The following is a 25,365-nucleotide window of genomic DNA, read 5'->3' as shown; positions in this document are numbered from 1 at the left end:
CTAAAAATATCAACACAAAAATAGTAAAATCAAAAGAGAAATACAGCAAAGTAAAACTTTCAGATGAGTTTTTTGTGAAGGAATAATGATTAAAAAATTATAGAAAAAACCACCTACTGCTAAAGCTTAACATAAAAAAAAAATCACAAAATTCCCCAAACACTGAATCTTATCCTAAAATCTGTTCCATCTTGCTTTATTCTATTAGTTTGCATAACTCTGAAATGTATTTTCTTTCTCGTGAAGTTCTGACATCTCGTATTGTCAACAGGGCTGTAGGATCAGGTTGCTCTCAGAGTGATACCCATTATGCCCCTTTAAAATCTGAAAGAAAATGTGTATCTCAATATGGGGGAGAGGAATACTTATTTTATTACTTGCAATTGGGTGAAAGTAAAGCTTTCCTTTCTCAAGGAAGACATGTCCTAAGTCACCATGAGAGTACAAGAAAGGGTAAATGAACATGAAAGCATGGTAAAGGAGAGAGACAGGCTGGCAAATTCACAATGTTTTAGAGAATAAGAAAAAAAATACAGCTTGTTGGGGTGATACCAGAAGATTAAATGCAGACAAATGTTTAATAACGGAGAGAGAAATTAAGGAAAGGAATTTCAACGTAAAAGTAGTAAAAGTGCTGAAAAGTAGTATCAGGAACAGGTGGAGTCCAGAGAACACTGAGAAGAAAAATCAGGAACCCTGTCAGAGAAAACTGTCAATTAAATTGATCTTGAACCTATTTCAAAGGCAAAGAAGAACAGACAACGTAGGGTCATTATTGAGCAAGAAAGGAGGAAAGACTAAGGTGGTTTTTTTTACTCCTTTCAAATTCCAATATCCAAAACAAAGTATGTTTGACTTTTTTAAACTCCATTACTTGTCTTAGTTCTTCTATTCCCATCCTAGGTACAAGTAAATATTAAAAAAAATATAAATCCAAGAAAATGCAAAAAATCTAAAGGTAAGTTATACATTTGATCACTGTTCCTCTGGTCAGCTCTTTTTTACTTTTTTTTTTTTTTTTTTTTTTTTTTTTTTTACTTTTTTTTTTTAAGTGAGATTTAAAAACATGCAAAACATAATTTCAGAGTTACAGTACAATCAAAACAGTATCTTGTTGAAGTGTATTATTAATGTACATGCTGTTTTAATAGGAAATGGTAGCAAAGAAGAGAAAATCACTTATGTGGAGCATCAAAGATCCCTTTAGTACCTTCTATGCTTAAATCCAACTGCATTTTCTTTACAATTCAGATTCCACATCTTTGAAAATGTGTACCGAAGCAAGCTGAACACTCTTTTCAGATATTGCCAGTATGTAACTGCATCCCATAGAAGAGAATGCATGTTTTCCTTTATCATCCCCCCTCACTCATTCCTCAACTGCAGGTAGATTGTTATGGTATTCTCCAAGATTAAGAACAAACTGGTTATTTAAATTTAGAAGACAATGTTGCTTAAATAAGAACTTCCCAAATTGTTTGTTGCCTAAACTAAAAAAAAAAAAGCATCTCCAGAATGTTTTATCATTGAAAGATATATGCATTAATTCTATACTGCGGGTTCTCAGTCATATGCACCTTCTCTAATTGTGGTGCTACAATTATTCACTGTGGATTGGGGTTTTTTAATGCAGAAATTGAAGTTTCAGAGGACTGAGGAGAATAAAATTGCAAATTGCAAATTATCATGACTAGAGCCCTTGGTATATGTGACTGTGGACTGCACTAACAAGATAACAGGAAAACAAAAATAGCTTTTTAATAAGAGCAGAAGTATTTTTATTCACCAAATAATCTACCAGACAAGTAACAGTCTCCAAGTCTAGTCCCACACAAACTGACACAAAAAGACAGTTTCAAGAAAAAAAATAAAACAGCCAGGCAGGGACAAGGAGATTAGAAATGTTTATAGATGGTAGAAGTTCAGGGCCAATCACATTCTCTAAGATTTCAGTCCCCGTTCAGTTCCCAGAGCAGACATTTCCACAATGGGCTGTCCATTATTGAGCTTTCTTACCCATTTCAAAGCTAGTGTGGCCTTCCCACAAATATTTTTGTCTAATTTAGCAGAAGCAAAATATTTATATTAAGCTTTCAGCCTGAATAGTTGTTTTATTGACAGATGTCAGTTTTTAAAATGGGAAGTTTTCATGGTCTCAATATTTTAAACCAATGCCTCCTGTTCACACTGCATATTATCACATTGTATGCTTGGGAGGAAGAGGTAAAGGATCCAAATCCCATTTTCAATTGAAGTACTAAAATAACATGAGACTTGCAAATGTGGCCTTAGTCCACCGTTCTTAACAAGATACAATCAACAAATTAGGTTGAGTGTACTTCATGTGTTTTAAACATACATACTGACAACAATGCAACATCCTGTCAAACATGCCAGGCTCTGAAACACAAGTGACCATAGAGAAGGATGAGTTCTACGTTTTACTGAAATAAGAACTTAGGCATTAGAGATGACCCTTGCCTCATACAGATAAAACTGCACAATTAAGGAAGTGAAAAGATTTTCGACAGACTTCAGAAGTGAGGAAAAGGAAGCTTACCAGGAACTACAAGTTGAGCAACACTTGCTACAAACCAGCATGCCAGACTACTGACTGAAAACAAGCCTGGAAGCAAGAACCTCCCGCTTTTGAATTTCTTAGATATTTAAGGATTTTACCTTTTTTTTTTTTTTTAACATGATACATTGCTTTGATCAAATACGGAAAATGTAATCCCTGGAAGACCTCTTATGTTTCTGCAACTTTGACTCATGCTTAAGTCTGAAGTAGGTTAACTGCTAATACAGAAAAGATAAATACTAGAGCAGGCTACTCTAATAGTCTGCTAACATACAGTACCTGACACTATCTATAGCACTGCCTAATGCTTTGAGACTGAAGAGCACATCCCTCAAAACACTTAACTATATTATTTTGCATTCCTATTGCAGCAATGGCCAAGGGAAGAGCAGTTCCTATTCTACACTGCACTATACCCACATTAAATAATGTGACAAACCCTCTCTTTAGTTTGTATTTCTCAGGAATATTCTGGCAGCCAAAATCCTGACAGCCTAGCAAAACAATTACTGAGAACATGAATATTCCAAGGCTGGAACGACATGGATATAACTGTATTAGGAGCAACTGATAATAAAACAGCACCGAGGATTCTACCAACTGATAGAGTAGTAACTATGAGGCAAAAAAAGAAACAAAACAGTTGAACAAAAATTTCCAGTGAAACCCCCAATCATCTTATGAATACAAAAATTTAGCCCATGAAACCTGTTCTCTACCTATGAAATAGCAGGTTGCCAATTAGATGTGGCACTCCCTCATTTTACGTTGCAAAAGTTTCTACTGTGAAGGACACTCTAGGTTTCCAGCTTCTTCATCCGTCTGGTCCACATTTGCATGCACATTTGTTACAGAACTTTTTATCTTCACTTCAAAAATAATGAAAAAAATTAACATTGCAGAATCAAGAAGTAAAAATTTATGAAACATCACAGATCCATATGACCTTTTTGTTTAGTTTCACTCCAGTGGGTTTCCTCATATAATTTTTAATATAGTATGATTAAAATCTGCTTTTCCAGCGTATTTGAAATAGAAGACAATATAAAGGAGAGCATGAAATTATGCATTTGCCACTTTCAGATTCTTTGCTGCCTGAATTTGCAACTAATAGAATAAATTTATTACTATATATTCACATAGCTTTCTAGAACAACTACCTTTCAAGAAATTGTCAAGAGTCGCCATATCACATGAAATTGGATGCTCTGGAAAAACAGCATGGGTCATCAAGCTCTCAAAACAATTTAAATAGAGATGGAGAGAAGTGGAATTTTTTCTATTTTTTTCTAACTGATGATTTCAAAGAAGCCCTTTCCTCTTTTTGTGCAGTTACACAAAACAGTATCACTAAAATTCAAAGAAATATTTCTAAGTGTTTATTATATAAATGTTTTATCACTTTTGCTTAAGGAATGAAACTGCTTATTTTTAGCTCACAAGATAAGCATTCGGGAAAAACCACAAAGTATTGAAAATTGGAAAATTGTATGTTATACAACTTAACTGCCCAAGTCATGCTAACAAAAGTTAGTTAATGCAATAGCATCTTTCCATTTTGAGAAACAGGGTACTTGATGTCAAAATATTAAAACCATCTCATAACTAATAGCACAGATTATTATTAAAAAGAAGATCTATTATTAAAAAGAAGATTAGTATTAAAAAGAAAATCTAAGTCTCAGGGTAAATCTTCCTTTGAAAGCATTTATTGATCTTCCCTTCACAGCACTGTTCACCATTTCTGTAAAGCAATACTTTTGAGAATGGTGATGTAAGCAATGAATAAGTCATAATGACAAGTGGGTAATAAATAATGACTGGCAGAGTTTCAGAGAACATGGGACTGGTCTCCAAAGGATAAAGATAACCCTGAAGGTGGCCAAAAGGACTATTATATCACAAAACCACTCAGATTACTGAAAATTTGTAAGGTCTAAAAGAAAGCTAGGGCATGTGAAAAAAAATACTGGACAAACTGTAGCAGAATGAAACATGACTATATGAACAAGAAAGTTTAATAAATTAATCCTAGCAACTGTAAACCAACTGTTATCCAGCTCTGTAAAATCCGAAAAGTTTAAACTTAAGTTCTAAAAAATACTATATATATACAAATTAATCCTTTCTTTGTGCTGGTACATTGGCCAGGAAACACAGAATTTGAAAAAAGACAAGATGACAAAGCTATGCCAGGTAGTTTAATGCACCTATTGGATGACATAATCTGTAATAAACTCTGCCTTCCTGAAATACAAGGGTATCACTATTATATAAGAAAAGAAAAAACCTGGGGGTTGTGGATAACACAGAAGACAGCAAACCAAAATGCCTAAGGAATGTTGAAGAAACAGGTTCTTAAGAAAATACTTCAAAGGAAAAGTGTTCAGTTGTTTTCAGTACCTAAGTTCTCAGTATCTACTGATGCTTCACAATCATTTTGAGGATATTATCTATATTTCCTGAAGTTATAAAACCAGGCCATCAAGTAACCACATTAAACCTAAATACTATGTTTTTTCATTTAAAAATAATATGCCATCAAAGATTCTCTCTCATGTGATCAAGTTCTAGAGAAAGAAAGAATGTCTTGAAAGTAAAATAAAAAATGTCTTTCAAAGAATATCCTAAAAAAAAGGATAAAAAAACTTAAATATAATCATAAAGACATAATCATATGTCCGAGGGTCATTAAAAAAGACTCTTATAAATGTCTCCAGTGAGAACAGTCAATAGTTCTTCTGTTATGTCAAATAATGTTCCATTTTAGATTGCAACATTTGTTTTTCTTTTTATAAGTAGTGGTATAGTGTGGGCAACTGTTAACTAAGTAAATTGGAATAGATATTTATTATTTTATATATAAAATACATTCCCAAAATTCAGTCTCCACATCTTTTGGTATTTCAGAGTCAAAGAAATATTAGGAATTAAATTAAGACATTTTTCAGAAATACCCTTAATTACTTTGCATCAGCTTAGATTTTATGAAAGGACATTTGAAAATGATCATTCTTAAGCAAGTTATTTGAAAACAAGTATTTTTAACTACAAATTTCCCTTAAACATATATTCTCTTTCATTAAAGATTTCAGACATAGATCACATAATCCAACTAAATGAAAAGAAGCACAGTATTTAGGGGGAGGTAATGATTATAGAATGGGCTAAAGTCATCGACACTTCAACTAAACAGAAAAATATGTGGACTAAACAGGACATTTCCTATAAGCATCTGTCACTTCTTTGCCCAGTCTTGGTAAATTATGCCAGCTCTCAGCAGACAGAAAAGCTGTAATTTATTGTCTCCAATATTGTAGTAGACATTTATCACTATTTTAATTATGCTGAATCTTAATTGGCTAGTTTCATTGCAAGAAAATACATATTATTCATTTTTCCAAATAGACAACATCTTACAATTAAAACCTTCCTCACTGCTAACCAGATCACACTTATAACAAATCACCTGTACTTGTTTTCTTAATTAAAATATTTTAATTAAGAATTCATTTTCTAAGCAAAATTCCCACTTATCTGTATGGCAGATTTGCTTAAAGAGACTGAACTGTGATGAAGTTCCATTAAAAATATTAAAATTATTTCTAAAGTAGCTATTTACTTTAAAGTAGAAATTTATATTGCCTCTTTTTTCTAATACTCAATCTCTCCCCTTCCTTCATGAAGTAAGCTTTCAAGATCACTTTAAACATAATCCATGGTTTGGCCATACTGTTTAAAAAAATAATACTTGTTTTACCATAAGAAAATCCCCATGCATGAAGAAGCTCATTAACAAAAATTAACACTCTTCTCCCCTCCCAATACTTACAATTAACAATAATTATGCAATAGGTGCAAGAATTAGGCTTAATTCAGAGTTTAAATTTAGAGTGAAGGAAAGTACTTTTGACCAAATCACCTTTATTGTCAAATTACTTGACCACATTACTTTTTTGCCTTATTCTACTATATTGTAGAATAAGAGTTGCTTTACTCAAATAACATTTTTAGTTCTGTAATTGAATTATGTTAATGGATAGTAAACATGGGGTATTTTCTGGATTAGCCAGTGCACATTATGCCATTATAGTTGCTTCCTCCAGCAACATTTTGGTATAAAAAAATTCCACAATAAAAAGTAAAGATATTGTACGACTAGAGGCTAGTGATTACCCACAAAACAGAAAAAAAAAAAAAAAGAGCTTCTACATACTACATTTCTGAAGCATCTCACCTCTTAATTTAATATTAAATTAGTCTTCTTCTCTATTTATTACCATATCTCAAATCCTGCAAGTGGTTTGTGATGTACTATTCACTCCACCAAAAATCTTATCACTTGTTACACAGAAAAAATGGTCTTCAGAAGTAGAAAGCTGGTGCATTTATCTATCTACTGTTCCAAACAAACGAAGCCATGTGGTCAGTCATGTGTTTTACACAAATCATTAGAGATACAGGAATGTTTTGAATAGCCATCAATGGTTACATCATTAACTATAATTTACTGCAATGACTTATGATTTTCATTTCATAGAAGTGCATTAAGAGTGTGTTCTACATGTACATTAACACTCCCCATCATAAAATAAAGCCATTTAACTTTTCACAGAGTGACTTTTATGGTGCTGTTACAGAAGAAACTAATTGTAGTTAAAGCATTTATTTTTTAAAAGGTCATGCTTTTTTATTGTAGTCTATAATATTTAAATGGCAGGGTATGAGTATGAACATGCACGTATGCAAATGTAGGGGACATGTACGTTCAATTCTGAAACCATCCAACGAGTTCTGCAGAAAACACAGACTAAAAAGTTATTTGCACATTAAGCTACAATGAGGTAAAAGAGAAATCTAAATTGTAAATGAGTTTTGGAGACAAATCAATGCTAATGAACAACAATTACTTCAGTCACTGTGTGAATTAAACAACATCGTTAATAAAGCTTAGGTGTTCTGATGGCGAGCGTGTCTTTAGTCCCTGGCAGATCATGTAAGAACTAATTTAGGAGAAGCAGCAAGCACAAAGGAATTAACTTTAAAATTCTTTTGTTTTGAAGCTCCATTTCAAACAAAAGCTTCAAAAAGCCTAACAACTCAGAAAATTCTATTTTAATGACTGCCCCGAATGAATGCCTGATAAAATTTCAGATTTTCACTAGATAATGACAGGAGATCTTATAAACCTAGAAGATGACTCAGAACAGCCTCTTTTGTTCCCTTTCTTTCATATAAAACAGTCAGTGAAAAATCAAAATGTTTCCTTAAGAAAAAATGGGCTTTTGTTTGAGCTAAAAATAAGTCTAAACATCCTGTTCTTTACCTAAATGCTCAAAGCCAGCTGCAGGTAGTAACCATGTAAGGAGAAACTACAGAGGGCACTGTTGTATCAGTTTTCAAGAGTTATAATGCCGCTAGGGCCCAAGAACAGAAGATTGTCAAGAAAATAAATAATGAATTAAGGAAAGAATCTGGAATTAGGAGAGCATGCAAATCCACTAAACCTAAAACAATAATAAGGTAAAAAGACTGAAGCTGTATTTCTGAAGGAAAATGGACTGAAAAAAAAGTTCATGTAACAGACCGTCAGGCTGATAGGAATACTGCAGTGCACACATTTGGCACTTTCCTTTGTCGTGCTTTCCATGGAAAAGGTAACTAATCATAGTGCCACCTTATCCTTTGCAAACAGCAACCTATTACTGGCATCCCACTCATAATCAATATGAAAATGAATGATGACTGTTATGCAATTCTTCCACAGGCAGAATTTATCAACAGAAAGAATATCTTCACACTATACAGTCCTTTCACAGTATAAAAGGCCAGTTCCGTTTTATTTCTTTTCATAATGACAGTTACAAATCAATCATTTCTACTTTGAAAGCAGTAACATTGGTGCAATATAAACCAAATTAAACCCCAGCCTTTCCAGAAGAATTACCTTTAAATATACCGATCAGAAACAGCAAATGTCCAGCTGAAAAAAATGTAACCTTGAGATTGCTGTATGAAAGGGGAAGGGATGTTAAATAAGTCAGCTTAAATAACTGAGTAATTCCATGCAAAATGATTTTTACACAAAGAGTGTGCTTGAGAGATACAAATATTTATGAAAAGCCATTTGATAAATGTTTTACTGCTAGTTTATACAAAAGTTTGCCTGTCCTTGATTGTATTTTATTAGAAATAACCCCAACTACATTTCATTAACACTAATGAATTTTAAGTTATATAACTACTGCCTAATGAGAAGTGTAAATAATATAAAACAGCCTCAGTACAGAATATAAAACTTCAGTACAGAATAATTATTTTTTTAATATATATTTCATTTTTATCCTTTAAAAGCATTATGAAGATGCCAAGTAAGAAATCAAAGTACTGAAATAAGATATGGAAGGCATCAATCATTTCATGAAATTTTGGAGAAGAAAGGTGTTGCTTTTTATCAACATTGCAGTGGGAAAACCCACAAGCAGCATGTTTTACAATCCTACAGCAAAAGAACACAGGACCTTTATGAACACTGACTCAAATTTGCATTTCAAGAGTAAAGGCTACATGGAAGGTAATTTGAAATTAATTTAGGCAATGACTTCATAACAAACCAAAGAATAAACATTAACAAAGATGCTCAAGCAAACTAAACATACCAGAAAATTGTCTAAAGCTATGTGAATGAATGAACAAAACAAACAAAATCAAAATCACAGACGGTGACTGTGGATACTCACTCACATCCACATCCATAAGAACTGTGATGGTAACTGTGAAAGAATTGTGTCTCTAAGCATGCAAAGACAGATGTATTACATTAAAGGAAACTGCCACAGAAAATGAAAATCTAATTTTTTTTATAAACTGCAAAACCAGGCAGCACAAATATACTTACTATGCAAGACCCCCAGTTCCTTCGTAGACACTATGACATAGAATTTCTTCTAAGTGGTTTAAGTAATTGTTTCAAGCAACTTACTACTAAAATAGAAGTTCAAACAAAAACTAATTTTCATGTCAGAAATGGGTTTCATCCAGATTTTGCCATCTATGGCTTCCAAGCAGGCCCTGTATGTGCAATGTTAAGTGGAAAAGTTCACTAAATTTCAAATTCACATATATTCTGTCTTCAAGCTAATTCTGTTTCTAAATAAGAACGGCTTTAAAATTGTTTAGCTTATACGACCAGTTTATAATCTCTTTTCATTAGCATTGCTTCTGGCAGTCTAGTTTTGCTAAAATAAAGTTTCACCTTATTTTATTGTTTCCAGTTGTTGATAAAAATTTCACTAGTATTACTTTTATACTCTTTCTGAAGTGTATAGGATTGCAGGCAGGCAGGCAGCTTGCATGCACGTAAGGAAAACTAACCGTTTTTTAGATACACTATCTTAATAAAAGACATGCATAAATGCATATTATCTTATATATACACTATGACACTAGGCTAAAACAGGTGAAGTTCTCAAGTTAAGATACATGTTTGTTCTATGTAAAACTTAACTGCATTTTAAGTCAGAAATTTGCAGTACATTCCTAGAGATATGCAATTGGATCCAAATGGGGCTGCTTCAGAGACTGTTGAGTCTACGCATGTCACTTAAATAAAATTCAAATGATGAAAAAAGTTTTGATAATGTTTTCAAAATTGACTTAAACATCTTAATATATTTTTCCATTTAACTACAATACTGAATGCCAAAATGTTAATAAATAACTCTCTAAATATTCAAGATATTTAACAAGATATTTAAGGTTCCTTTCTCCCCATGCAATAGAGCACATTAAAACCAATTTTACTATCATAATTTATTCAAAGCTTGATTATGAGCAATAGCTGTGAGAAGAAATACAGCATTGTTGATACATATACAAGCATTTCACTTAACTACATTGGATAATAGCAGTGCTCCTAAAGGAGTATAAAAGCAAAGTGATTAGAAGTCATTACTGTTAATTAGCATTCACTTTACATTGATAGGGATGTGCTGAGCGAATGGAAAGCTTTTCTCTGAAAGTCTACCAAACCTGGTCAAGGTAAGCACTGAAATAAAGTGTCAGTGACCAGTAAGCTGAATTTAAAACATCAAAAACAAAAAAAGCAACCCAAAAACTGAGGATGTATCATCATCCAATTAGTGAGATTCAGTTTTTAAACAGGAAAAGGTCTGAGGGGAAGGAGTAAAACTGGAAATTCATACTTCACATTCTGCAATCTCACTGATAAAAGGAGGAAATATGTGTTTATCAAACTTGCTGTGAGTGCACGGTTCATTTGGCATCCTGTAAACAATGCCTGGCTGCCCATTCCCAAATGCATGTGAGAATCTTGCAACCCAGAACATCATATTCAGCAGGCAAGGTCACACTAGAGATGCCCTGGAAATGGGAAATTAGGAAAACCTGGCAATCAGAGGTTTAAAGCTGACCAGAACAAGCCCTCCGGCTTGCTTACCATCTTTCACCACCAGTCTGACTGTCTCTGCTTATTCAATATTAACACAACAAGACTGAGAGTGAGTGAAAACAACTCCACACATCTAACAGGGAGAAATACAGTGACTTTTTTGTTTACATAAAGCTCAACATTTCTCACAGGAAGAAACTACCTCAAAGATATCGCTGAAGATCCCCTTCTGGAAAAAAAAAAAAAAAAATGACCCCGCCTGAATAGTTCAGATGAGACATAGAGAATGACAGGCATCCTGTTGATTAAAAAATTTCCTTGTTCCCATCTCATTTTAAAATTCATACTATAAAAAACCCAACAAAACAAACCAACCTAAACAAACCCTGTCTTTTGAATGGAACAACTTACTTAATTATTTTTACAGTGCTTAAAGCACTGCCAACTATGCAATTACTTCTTACCCTCTTCCCTTAATTCACACTCTTATTCACTTCTGATGACAATGGTCATCCCCTAGGTGGAGGAAGTTATGGAGCTCCAATCCACAATTAATTAAATGAAAAAATAACAAGTCGATTAAAAAAAAGTAACCATTTAACATGATGAGTGCAAAGGGACAATTCAAATCCTTGCAGATAAAAATCTACTTATTATAAAAGGAAGAGGAACTTAGTCTATGAAAAAACACAGCAAATATTTTGTCTCAAAAAAAAAAATCTTACTTTACAAAGAAGCACAGTTATTTATTTCTTGTCAGTCTAGGCAGCCACTTCATACAATTTCTAAAAGTTCACATTTAACTTCCATGTCCTAGTAATGAGCCCAATAAATAAATTCCATTGTTTTATCTATGACTGTTCCCCCTAACTGGACATTGAAGATTTTTTACAAATTTTTCAATACTTATCATTTCCCTTGCTATACATAAATTCTATATTTCAGCTGCTGAATTATATATAAAGTTAATCTATCAAAATATCAAGGACACAGTATTTGTGATTTGCAATAAGCAAAATACAGGCAAAAAAATAGGGAGGAGTGATTATTTTGGAAATTCAGCATAAAGAAAAATACTTCTCCCTGTAATTTAATCTTTTTCCAAAATTGAGAAATATAACTCTGAAGAGTTAATCTATACACCTACAGATAATTCAGACCATAATAGGGAAAATGCCAGATTTTCTTCAACTGAAAACATGGGAAATTACTAGAACAGAAACTCTTCTGCACACTTCTAAATTCTTTGAATCCCACCAGTGAGAGGGGGAAGCTACCTCCTTTGTTTGAACTTAAAAACTGCAAAAATAGTTTGGTGAACGTCATGGTGAGAACCTCAGATTACAGATACTTGAAGTCCATCAGGATTCAATAGCTAAGATTTATTGAGATCTTTAAGACTCCTAAGAAATTCTGCAAACCTTATCTGTACGAGTTAAGAGTACACTACTAGTCTTTATCATGCACATACTAAAACTGAAGCCACACAGATGTATACCAAGAGTTGATTTAAAATGGACACCTAAAAGCCAAATGGCTATTCCTATATTCTTTACTATTTCTTTTAAATGCATTTTATGACAGTGAAGACAATGAAGCAACACCTGCAGTAACACACTATGTTATATTTATTCATGTATTTTTCCTGATGGGAGCACCTAAACCTTTGGCTGTACAAAAGCCACAGAAAGTCAGTCAAAAAACTGAATCTGAGAACTCTTTTTACCCATTGGCCAAAGCACCTGAATTCTGGAGAAGGGTGAAAGGAAGACTGTTTCCTTAGCATGGAAGACTATTAGCAATACCAAAGAACTGAAAGCTTTATGTTCTGTGAGGGAATTAATCCCTATCTGAAGGCCACAGAACAACCTTGTGTATTTCATCCATTCATCCCAAACCTCAAAGAACTGCTTTCTGAAGAAACCCAAGTCTCAAGGAGTTTCACTGAATACTTATAGCACCTAAGTTACTTCTATTCCACCTGAACCCACACACTTAATACACCCTGTCTGAGACAAAATATCGTCTTAAATAACATCTAAAATGTCATTGCTATTGTAATTTTAACTCTTAGGCAGGAATACTTTCCGTCTTCAGTAAACATCAGTCTGGGACCATTTAAAAAATTGTGATCCTGTCCTTAAAAATAACTATTAAATACAGAAGTCACACTGTCTTACTAAGCTCTTTGTTTCCGAAACTAAAAATACTCTACTTATTCTTAGTGACTTAGTTATAAGATCACTGCTCCAGAATGTGACAATATTTTAGAAAATAAATTTTCTTTCTTTGCCCTTCCACATTACTGATAAAATGAAACAGTGCCATAAGCAAAGGCTATTATTATTCAAACGTTTCATACATCAAATATATCCAACATCAATTCTTATTTTTCAGTTGATGATCAATAGATGATTTCATAATTAATATTCCTTCAGCCCTGAGCGCCAATATATACATTTCCTTCAAGTGGACTCCATTTTTTTTGTAAGCTTGCAGGTTCTGAATCCACAAACTGCACAATAAAAAGGACTCTGACAGAAATTATATGTTGAAACTGAAAATCCACTAAAAATCCATTTTCATTATTTATAATGAACACGGGGAAATATATTATAAAGGAACTATATATAGAATCAATTTTTAAAATATTCATTAAAAAAACCTCAAGCAATTAAACGTGTTATTGAAAAAAATGAAAAAAAAAAGCAGCTAGAAGAAAAACATTTTTATCAAATTCAAGAACTCTGCAAATTACTTCAGCAGTGGAAACTTACCAAAAAAAGGCAAAGACTTCACTAAGTAGAGGAGATAAGGGAAGAAATTTGAAAGAGGACAGAACTGTCTACTGAAATTGAGCACTGAAATAAATTATCATGTATTGGTTTGTATAGTCTGGAAGCTGCTAAACAAAAGTTAAGCCATAGTTCCATGAGATACAGAAAATAATCCAACATTCAACCCATCTAATAGCACTTCTGTATATGCTTGCATAAATCATCAATGTATTATTTGAACAAGATCATAATTACATAGAAAAGAGGAGAAAACAGTTCAATATACCTAAATTGAGATGTTGTAGGAAAGTTTCCCCAAAGCTCTCCCCACTCCAGTCTTTCCCACCACTAGAGGGAATGAAATACAGTTTCCCCCCACATTTCTAAATGAAAATATGAATGAAGGATAAATCAGGTAACTAAGAAACACTAGTGCTTACACACTTTGCTGGGAAAATCTCCAATACAAACATGGACAAACAAGAGTGTCAGTAATCCCTGTTCGGTAACACTGAAAGGAGATTAAATTATTCCTTAGAGTTCAGGATTTACACTTCTTACAATGTAAATATTGTACTATTGCCTAGTGAGATATATTTAGACATCATATAAATACTCTGATATGTTTCACAATATATATTGAATACAGAATCTAAAACATGGCATTAGTCAACTAAAAAATAAATACAAATTTCCTTTATACCTATCAATCATCTGGTTTTGTGACAATAAAATTAACAGGTTTACAATCATTGGCAGTCAATATCACTCGCTGAGGCACATGGACTAGAACGGGATTGTTGTCCTGGTTTCCCCAGAACTGCAAGGGAACATTTTACTTTCTAGAAATCTTGTTGTAATAACGTTGTTTTTAGAAAAACTGAATATTTTCGAATTCATACAGCTTTTCAAATGTGCTTTGTTTTAATTTTTTACTAAAGAAGTACTCGCAATACAAGCATTCTTTGCAAATGGAAAGTGAGGCACACTATGTCATTTTGATCTAGACACACCTTTCCCATATTCTTGGCCCCAAACCATTTAACAGAAAAACAGAGCTATGTTATTTGACCAGTGTTTTAAAATTACAAGCACTCAAGGATGGCTTTGACAAGGCTTCCACAAAATTCCTCCCCTCCCTTCAATAGAATGCAAATTGACTTCTCTGTTTAAAACTATTAACATCTGGGGAAAAAAATTCCTAAAGCAAAATCCTCAGTGATTAAGACTTACATAGTAAAGCTACTAAACAGCAGTTATTAAAAAATGTGAAAAAAATAAAACCAGAAAGCTTTCAAAGTTACTGTTAACACAGAGAAGAAAAATGTTCATGTCTTTTTCTTAATATTAAAAAAACATAGCTGCTGTAGTTTATGTCCCTCTGATAATTTTGTCATTATTCATCAAAATATGTGAGACATCTTCCTGAAACTTTTGCATCAGAATTTCATAGCTAGGTTTGACTCTAAAAACATGGTTATACAAAGTCTAACATAAAGGCAGTATATTGTTAATATGTATGATTTAAGATATCGCACAGTGAAATTAATAGTTCTATATAGGAAAGAAATAGTTATTTAGCTCCAGACAACCTGATAACATCTCTTTCAACTATAGTTATAATTATCATGTACAAACTTCCAAAGCAGAAGTTGTCAAGATTTAACATTAGCATTAATTTATGTCAGGCATCCATTCCTCCAAAGACAGCAAGAATCAGAAAGGAAGTATCCTCTTAATTGCCACTAATTTGCCCATTTTTAATTAAATTGATCAGTAATTTATTATCTTACCCAGCAGTAGAAAGCTGTTAGTATGCAGCCACTAGAGAGAGCAGATACTGGTCCTTCTACTTTCTAATACTATCATGGTTCAAAAATAATTTAAAACTGCTGTATCATATTGCCTTTGATTCCTGTACTGCATGATATGCACATTCCATTTAAAACCTCTATGAAGCACTCGAGCATAATCATAGAATCATTTAGGTTGCAAAAGACCCTTGAAATCATTAAGTCCAACCACTAACCTAACACTGCCAAATTCACCACTAAACCGCGCCCCTAGGCCCCCAGTCTACATGTCTTAAATACCTCCAGAGACAGTGACTCAATCATTTCCCTGGGCAGCCTGTTCCAATGCTTGATAACCCTTTCAGTGAAGAAATTTTTCCTAATATCCAATCTAAACCTCCCTAGCACAACTTGAGGCTGTAGTGCCTACATGCACTATTCTACTGTTTTGTAGTCTCATACTCCAACACAGGTGTATGATCTTGATTTTACTTTAGATGAACAGGATTTTCCTGCCAAAAATGTTTAGAAGATGTAACATTTGACTGCAAGATGGTTCAGGAAGCACTCTGCACTCCAACCACATTTTGGGATCTTATCTGCAATTTGATCTGTTTTTAAACTGAACACAGAATAAAACCTGAAGCTTTTAGGTTCATGAATCTCAATTCTCATTTCAGTGAAAGAAAAGGAGCTAGATAATTAATGTTCAATACTCGATCTGAAGACTAAAAACTTAACTGAAGTTTCAGAAAGTAGTCTACCAGTTTGATGAATAAAATTATGTATTTACTTTCTTTAAGATAACAATTATGATATTTTGAACATTGTATTAGTTTTAGTATTACGCACAGTAGTCATCAACACAATTAGCTGAAAACATAGCACGTTCACTCAAACTCTGTGGGAAACCTCTAGAGTCAATGGGAGGTTTTCTATTTTTTTCAATGAGATTTGATTTAATTCTGGTAGAAAATAAAGTACTACATGACAGATTTTGAAAAAGAACAGAGAATAAATTTTAAGTCTTTTAGATAATAAGCTCATCATCTCCCTTTAATTGATTTTATAGCTAAAAAGGATTGACAAATGGTACTGCTATGATGTCATATATTAGAACATAGATACGGGACTACCAGGATCAAAACTATCACTGTATGATATTCTGTAATACTTCGTAAATGATCTGTAACATACAGACAAATAGCAGATTCTGGTTTACAGAGCACAAGTGTACTCAAATGGAAATGTCTAGACATTACTTTCAATACACTGGTAAATCCCTCAAATCCCAAAGATCTCTCATTAAGTAATGAAGTGATGCATTATTTCAAATACAAAGCAACTTAAACATTCTATTTATAGCTGATTGTCACAATTATGTTTTTTGTAGTAATGCCAAGCACCTGTTACAGGTGTTTTTATTAAATAGAAACAAGGTTTTGGCTTGAAATGGGGATTAATAAGTCTGATTCACATTGTGGGAAAAAGAAACTTAGTTATGTTTTATATTTACAGTGCCAGGAAGAAAGAAAGGAATAGAAATAAAACCTGTAAAAGTGTTCCATTTTTTTCTCAAAGCTTTCCATAAATACTTAAGTGGATCATTTACTTAAATTCATAAAAGAGTTAAGCAACATAATTATTCCCAACCATATAATTCTTTTCAATCAGCATACCTTAACAAGTTTCATGAGATGGTAGAGGTCTTCAACCTCATCCTCTTGGCATGCCCTGTACACTCTTCCAGTATTTACACTGGTACCCTTTATGAAACCACGATAGAGTGGCAAATCCAATGCATCAGCATACAGGTCAATGGCATGGTGTCCTACTGTCTGATACATATAGCTGTCCAATTCATCAGTCTGCCCTGCCACAATTAGGAAACAAACATATCAGGTACATTATTTCAACAATTATAGATAATACAAAGACTACAAAGCACTGAAAAAATCTAAATGTTAATATTTTTCAGTGCACAAACAGATGTTTGGTGACAATACCGCTATAAACATGGAAAGAAAAAAAATAGATTTATCCACTCAACAGACGTATGGAGAGGAAGACATCTGTCACAAACATGCTGCCTATTTGCAAATCATGGTGCCTTTTCTTCTTCCTGCTTTATCCAAAAATCTCATACCGGTCCAATTCTGCCCCTATTTATATGGTAATTTTAATAGGAACAGAGTTCAGAAGCACAGACTCAGACACATTTCAACATACTTGGAGCAAAAAATTTGTAATGCACTGCAACTCTGAGAATAAGCAATAGGTTGTCAAAATTTACAAAAACTTTGCTGTTAAAATTGTTATTATGGTCATCATGAAAGGAAATTATTTCTGTTTAAGTAGAATAAAAGCAGACCACTATAATTTTTTGATATTGCTTAATCAACACACAGCTATTTCCTTAATCAGGAGAAAAAAATAACTGAATTTTCTTACAAGCAGTTTGTAGCTAGCAGATAAGAAAAAAACCAGCTAAAATGCAGACAACATGGATTAGAATTAAATCTCAAACTACACAACAAACCATTTACATATCAAATCTTTCAGATAATCTTTCTAACAGATTGATAAAGTAATACATCATTATTGGTTAAATCTCCACTTTATTAAAAGCTAACACAGCTCAGTATTTTAATGCTAACTTGTAATACTGGTACTTCTCTGAATTTACATAGAGACACTGAGCATTTCTGCTGTATACCTACAGAGTACATCTTGCAAGGAAAAAGATCTGTAACATTGATCAAGATAACTGATTTGTGATGTAACAATTAGGTCATGTCACATTTGATGCCACACAACAGATACGTTTCTGCTCAAAATAGGCAAATCCAAACCCATAACCACAACTAACCAATCTAGACTAGAAGAGTCGATTTAAAAGAAAATTCAGTATTTTTTAACATACATCAATATGACAAGGTCTTTAACTGATATTCTGTTTAGAATACAAAGTTTCTTTATTAATTGAGACTCTCCAGGCAACAGTGGTACAAGATAAAATAAAAAGAATGACATAGAATACGCTATTGCCTGAAGCACCTCAATTAACTTCCTACAAAATTTCCAACTACACACTTAAAGAGAGCATTTTATGACTTTAATGACAATATTCTACATTTCTGATGTGGATAAATTAGTTTAAAGACAACATAATTCAACAAGATTGGAGATTATTATGTCCTAGCTACCCAGAAAATAAATTTTTCCCGTACTTCCCTAGCATTTGCCAGTTCTGCCCATGACTCGTTTGTGATGGCAGCTCCCTTTTTTCTTCACTTTCTGTCTATCTTCCCACTATACAGTTACCAGATACCATACTTAATCGCTTAACATATGTTGAACAGTCAGCGTATGTTAACATCCTTTAACATTCTCTCCTACCAACTGGGAAACAACTCACTTGCTTTTCAAGTCTCGCTTCAAATTCAATTTATGCTCCAGTTCAATATAAAAGTACTCAGCTCCCTCTCTCACCTCAAACCACTGGCTACCTGAGTTTCTCCCATTGTCTTTCACAGAAATAAGTCTTGGTGGAGCCTCTGAGGAACTAATCAGAAAATTGGTCGAAGCTAAAAGGAAGGGAAAAAGCAGGAAAAATATGTGCATCGGGGTCAATTCCAACCCAGATCAATTCCCCAATTCAGTTCACAGATGCTGGGTTAGAATAATGAAGGAAGACACACAAAGATAAAAACAGATGAGCAAACGCGTAACAGCACGTTTTTGGCAGCTGGAGTGGTTTATGCCAGTTTAAAGCATTTCTAGAAATACAGCGTTACTTTTGGTTGATGATATCCTCTACCATCTTTTAACATTTGTGCTACTAAATTCACACAATCCCTTTGTTTACCACCAGGATATCTGTATTCTCTTTTTCAAATTGTGTAAGCCTTTCTTGTACTGATGTTCATCTTCTCATGAGCTTTTTTCCCCTTTGAGGAAAAATTCATTTAATACATCTTCACAATACTTCCTTTTTCTTTACCTTTTTTAAGTTTTCTATATTGCCTTCAATACACAAAACTATAAAAACACATAAAGGAACTTAATTCAAGCACAGTTGTGTCTTCACTGTTTCTAATATATATATAAAAAAAATCTCCTATAAGAAATGTGATTTTCATACCTCTGTTTTCAGCAGGTCTTAAATTGGCTAGAGCAACAATCTGATGCCCAGCAGCAACACACTGCATCATATTATAACAGCTGTCCTTCCCACCACTGTAAGAAAAAGAAAAAAAGTTTTATTCCCCTATAACTTTTGCCTAATGGCTTAAAAATTACCATAATCAGAGCTGGTTATAAAGTTTTGAAATATGAAAAGAGTTGTAAAATATTAGTGGTAGGAAAAGAATGATTTCACCATAAAATTACTATATATGTATAGTGCCTAAATACAGTATCCATAAAGCACATAACCATTGCTGTATCTTATTAATCTGAGAGGTTCCATGAAGAACAGCCACTGACACTGGAATTCCTTCAAAGACTGTCTTCTACTCCAGAGACAAATTACTTTGTACTCATTACCAGATAACTTGGATCAGAAAACCAAAATCTGTTCCAGAGTTGTCAGCATTAGCAATCTTCTTAAATTAGGTCTGTCATGTAGATATGGTGCCTAGGGACTTGGTTTAGTTTAGCGGTGGACGTGGTAGTGATACGCTAATGCGTGGACTCCATGATCTTAAGAGATCTTTTCTAAACCTTGCTGATCCTGTGTTAAAAATAACATTTCACCTTTGTGGGATACTTAACCTAAACTTTCAACATTTTAAATGTCCTTCTCATTCTCTAAAACTTTATTTATTACAAGCAGCAGTTTCAGTTGACACTGCATTGAACATACACATTTTTTACCTCATTTAACTGCAAATAAAAATTACTGCTAGTAAGAAAAAAATATAAACCCAAACATAACTACATTCTTCTCTGAGGCCAACACATGATATTCCAACAGAGAGAATACAATTAATTTTGACATTCATTCAAAATCTACTGGAACCTTTTCCCCTATCAGTGAGGAAAGAATCCTGCTCTTCTGAAGTAACTGAAAAAGTCCTTCTCATGGATTTTAATCACTAGCAAAAGAACTATTACAATCAATCAATAAAACCAAGAGTACTCTAGAATACACATTGCTTAAAAGATCCACGTTTAGACTCACGGCATTCAAACTACAACTGCAGGTGGAGATTCTGTGCAGCTTCTTTAAATGCCATGGCACGAAAACCAGGGCAGGAACGGGAACAGAGATCTACACAAGCTCTGTAAACTGCATCTTTTCTTAGAATCACCAAGATATGCACAGAAGAACAGATAGTACAAGCAGTTCTTCCTACAGTAGACTGTTGGTTTCCTTGTGACCACACTATTACTATTTCTACCTGAAAGGAGGTTGTAGCAAGGTAGGGGTTAGCCTCTTCTCTCAGGCAACTAGAGACAGGACAAGAAGAAATGGCCTCGAGCTGCACCAGGGCAGATTCAGATTGGACATCAGGAAGAATTTCTTCACGGAAAGGGCTGTCAGCACCCTGGAGGTGTTAAAGAAATGACTGGATGTGGCACTTAGTGCTATGGTCTGATTGACAAGGTGGTGATTGGTCAAACGTTGGACCTCTTGGAGGTCTTTTCCAACCTAAATAATTCTGTGACTCTGCAACAAACTTCTTCAGAATTTTCAGCGTAAAGTTCCCCTCTTTATCTAGCCCTCTATGCAAGAGCTTGAAAGTGCCTTCCAGGAATGCAACCATAAAGCTGTTCCCCTCAATTCCTGCTTCTATCCATGCTAAAATTCTGTATGCTGTACTTCATTTGCTCTGTAAATCCAAAGTAGAAATAGTATAAATAACAGGGCATCTTTTCATACCTAATGGATTTTCATAAAATAGTTGCCTCTATTTCAGTGCTACAAAAGTAAATATAAATATGATAAATAAATTCCTAATTTGAGGCTCCATCTCTTGCTTAACATTCTTCTCATGCATATCTACAACTTTCTTCTAACCTATATATGGCAAAAAAAATTTTAAAAAATCATACATTCATTAACTCTGAATACTGTGCTTGATAGCTTGAAAACATGGATAGTATTCACTTCATAATATGAAACTTCAGGCTTAGCAGAATCATAATGAGACAAAGGCTCTTTTCTTGCTGAATGACTATATGCTAAAAAATAAGTCTCCCGCTAGTTCTGATTTCAATGACAAACACCACTTCAGAAAAAAGAATTATATGCCTATGCTGTTTACAGCATTTCAATATTTAAAAAATTAAAATGCCACTGGAATAAATCTGTTAATCTTTCCAATTAATTTATATATATATAAATTATATATAAATTATATATATATATATATAAACAGACATTTAAGATGAAATTGCATTTGTATTTCCTCCACTAGACCACCAACTACTTGGTGGAAATTTTTGCTCACTGGATCACATGCTACTATACAGTTATTTAATTTCTGTATTGCTTATCCCTAAAAACTAACAGTACCAAGAAACAGAACAAAACCATGCCTACCTACAAGGCCTTCCAAACTAGCTGTAAAACACATTATGGTTAAGATCAGTGAAACCAAGACAGCCCATGCTGTGGGAGAAAGGTGGACTCAGCACAGTCCACATAAGAGAGATGAAGACAGATACTGAGGTAGGCCAGGAACTCCTCTCAATTCTCATCATAGAAAAAAATCATAAGGCCTTTTTGCAGAAAACTCCAAAGTGGGGCCAAAGTCAGGGTTCTTTTGGACACTGTTGTGAGCATGTTAACAGGCGGGCTTATAGACAAACAAAATACCAGATTTAAAAAAAACATAGTAACCATAAAGATACGAGCCTGCAAAAGACTTCTGAGCAAAATTCCTTTCTAAAGGCAAGTGTAAGCATTTACAGTTAAAAAAATTCTAGAAGAATTAAAGAGTCGAAAAACATCGTATTTCAGGTTGAAGACTGACTTTAAAATGCCTATGATTTAGCACAAAACACAATACAGGGTTTACCCCATAAATACCATCTTAAAGCAAGACTATCAACTTTAAGTGTGGCCAGCATTTTAGAAGGAATAGAAACAGGTTAAAATAAAGCAGTTTTATACATAATCCTGACCTCAAAAGCAAGAAGCACTTTTCAAATACTTTTGTTCCCCTCTAATCTTTGAGGCTAGCTCTGTTACAAAAATTTCAGACACTTTGATGTTTCTTTAAAAGTCTTCTTAAAACTATTACTGAAACTAAATCCATCCTTGTATAACAGCCCATTAAAATAGCAATTGTGTTAAAAACCTGTTTTTAGGATTTTATTCCATCCTGCCTTTTAACGCATTCCTCTGCTTAGAGAAAATCAATGTAAGTAAACCTGGAAGACAAAATCTTATCTATGAAACAAGAAAAATCACCAAAGTTGATTTTTTTTCCTACGCTGTATTTAAGCAAATCTTGCAAAACATAGATAACATTTCCTGTATTTTCTCCTCTTTGGATGATGTTTGGAATTATTTACAATTGTTGTGGCCAAGCTCCAATGTCAACAAGGTTTGATTTTAGACAATGCCTGAAAGAATTTAATACCTTAAAGGCTTAAGTAAACAGCTCCTGCACCCAAAAATACACTGCTCACATCTGCACAATTCTTTTCCATTTAGTTTTTCTAGCTTGTTCTTTTTAAACTAAGTATTATTTCTTCAAGAAAAGAACACGCCTGTCCTTGATACAATATATTAATGTTTCTAAAAATAAATATTTACAGTGCAAGAACTGCAGAAACTGACTAAAAGCAGCCGGGGCGAGGGGACGGCTGGGGCGGCAAACACAGCAGCCCGACAGATAGGGGTTGTGTCCAGTTCCAACTATTTAAACGACTGAGCTTCATCTCTTACAAAATTAAATCTCTCTCAAAAGAACTACCCGAAAAATCTAGCGTTAAGATAATGAACTGCAAATGAGCAGAACCCCCTCTATAAGCGCAGGACAGGCAGCCGAGCCCTGCGCCACCAGGGACGCCGCCTCCGACCCGCACAGCGCTGCCCGCGGCTCCGGCTCCGCCGCGCTGCAGGCGGGATAACCCGGGACACTGGGAGAGCGCCGAGCAGGCGATCGAAGAAAATAATTGTGGGTGGTGTTTGGGGGGGTTTTGGTTGGTTGGTTGTGGGGGTTTGGGGTTTTTGATTTTTGGTTTGTTTTTTTGTTTGTTTGTTTGTTTCTTTTTTTCTAACAGACACCAGGTTCTGAAGCGTCTCGGGGAACACGGGGAGACCAGAAGAGAAACTCTGAGATCCTCACCCTGAGGGCAGAGCCGGCAGCCGGCCCAGACACAGTCGCCAGGGCAGGGGAAGGGGGGCGGCAGGAAACGCCTGGGCGGGAGGGGCCGGACGGGAGGGTTTCCAAGACGGCGCTGGGTGGAGCGCGACCCCCGGGCGGGCACGGCTTCTCCCCGCGCCCTCCCTCCGCCTGCGAGTCGTGCCCCGCTCGCTCTCATGGGCGCTCCCTCAGCGCGTTACCTGATCAAAGCCACTACTCTCATCTTGGTCACAGGCCGGGGGCGGTAACACTGACAGGGAGGTGCGCGACAGCCGAGAAGCGCAGCAGGGAAGGAGCCCAGTCGCCGTAGCTACCCTGGGCCGCGGACGCCGCCGGCTCCTCCGATGCTACCGCTTGGCCGCCTCCCTAGGCGGGCCCTCCTCCCGGGCAGGCCGGCACACTGCCTGCGCAGGCGGGAGGCTCGGCGAGCCCCGGCTCCCCACGCCCGGAGGAGCGTGTTGCCGCCGCCGCAAGGCTGCGCCGCGGCCGGGACGGCGGAGCCCAGGCGCGGCTGGCGGCGGGCGGGAGGAGGGCGCGGCCGCGGAGGCAGAGCGCGGGGCACCTATGGCGGGCAGGGCGGCCGCGCCGGCAGGCCCAGGCCGGCCGTGTGAGAGCATCGCCCGGCGCTCCTGCCACCTCCCCCGTGCCCGCCTGTTGCCTTCTGCCTTTCAGCGAAGAGCCACGGACCTGCTGCAAGCGAGTGTTGTGTAGGGAAGGGGGCCGACCGAGGGAGGCCGCCCCCTCGCCCTGGGGTGACCGCTGGGGACGCTGCGGGGCGCAGTGGCAGCTGCACTGCACCGCGTCCCGGGGCTGGGAGGCCGGCAGGGCCCGCTCCGAGGGCTGGAGTTGCCGCGGGGCTTCAGAAGTCGCCGCGGACCGGTTGTAATCGCCGCTGCGAGCAGGGAGGGACAGCAGAGCAGAGCTGGCTGCCTCCCTAAGGGTTCTCTGCTAGCCGACGAGCACAGAATGTCCACCCGCACCCTTGGGTTCAGCTTCTGCATATCGAAGATCTGAGCTTGTCATCTGATCCCTGTTTTGGGCCAATGTTTTGAGCAATCCCGCCATGAGGCATACAACAGGCAGCACTGCAGATTTGTAGGCTGAGTCAATTAAAAGCGTACTCAGGTGCCCAATCTCTTGACTCCAGACACAAGTCTATTTCTCCCATGTCACAGAAGAAACCTGTGAGTTAGTTCCGCCCATGAAACTGTACCACTAAGCTAACTTCAGGAATTCTATACCACCACATAAAACCATTGCTGGTGTATTGTGGCAGTGTTTTGAGAAGTAGTCTGAGGGCCCACCACTGTCCGGGCTTTGATTCAAAGGGCCCATGAGACTAAAGTGGGGGCAGGAAGTCACTGGCGTGCTGTTGGTTGCTCGCCCTCGGTGGAGCCTGGTGTGCAGGGTCAGCGGGTACAAGTGCAGTGCCTCAGGGTGAGCCTCGGTACCAGCGTGTAAACTGGCAATGACCGGGAAC

The 25,365-nt window shown here is 35.9% G+C and overlaps 1 protein-coding gene across 1 annotated transcript in view; it reads right to left on the bottom strand.

Moving 5' to 3' along the window:
* Positions 1-24,390, bottom strand: part of DPH6 (diphthamine biosynthesis 6) — a 198,113-nt gene extending 173,723 nt beyond the window's left edge. The window contains exons 1-3 of the mRNA XM_064658507.1: positions 24,086-24,390; positions 19,706-19,800; positions 17,241-17,434 (exon numbers count right to left, since the gene is read on the bottom strand). Coding sequence (XP_064514577.1) covers positions 17,241-17,434; positions 19,706-19,800; positions 24,086-24,108 — 312 coding nt within the window. The 5' untranslated portion in view covers positions 24,109-24,390. The remainder of the gene's footprint in view (positions 1-17,240; positions 17,435-19,705; positions 19,801-24,085) is intronic.
* Positions 24,391-25,365: the final 975 nt, after the last annotated feature.

Source organism: Pseudopipra pipra, chromosome 6, assembly GCF_036250125.1.
Source record: "Pseudopipra pipra isolate bDixPip1 chromosome 6, bDixPip1.hap1, whole genome shotgun sequence".
Taxonomy (NCBI): Eukaryota; Metazoa; Chordata; class Aves; order Passeriformes; family Pipridae; genus Pseudopipra; species Pseudopipra pipra.
This window is presented reverse-complemented; position numbering and strand designations above follow the sequence as displayed.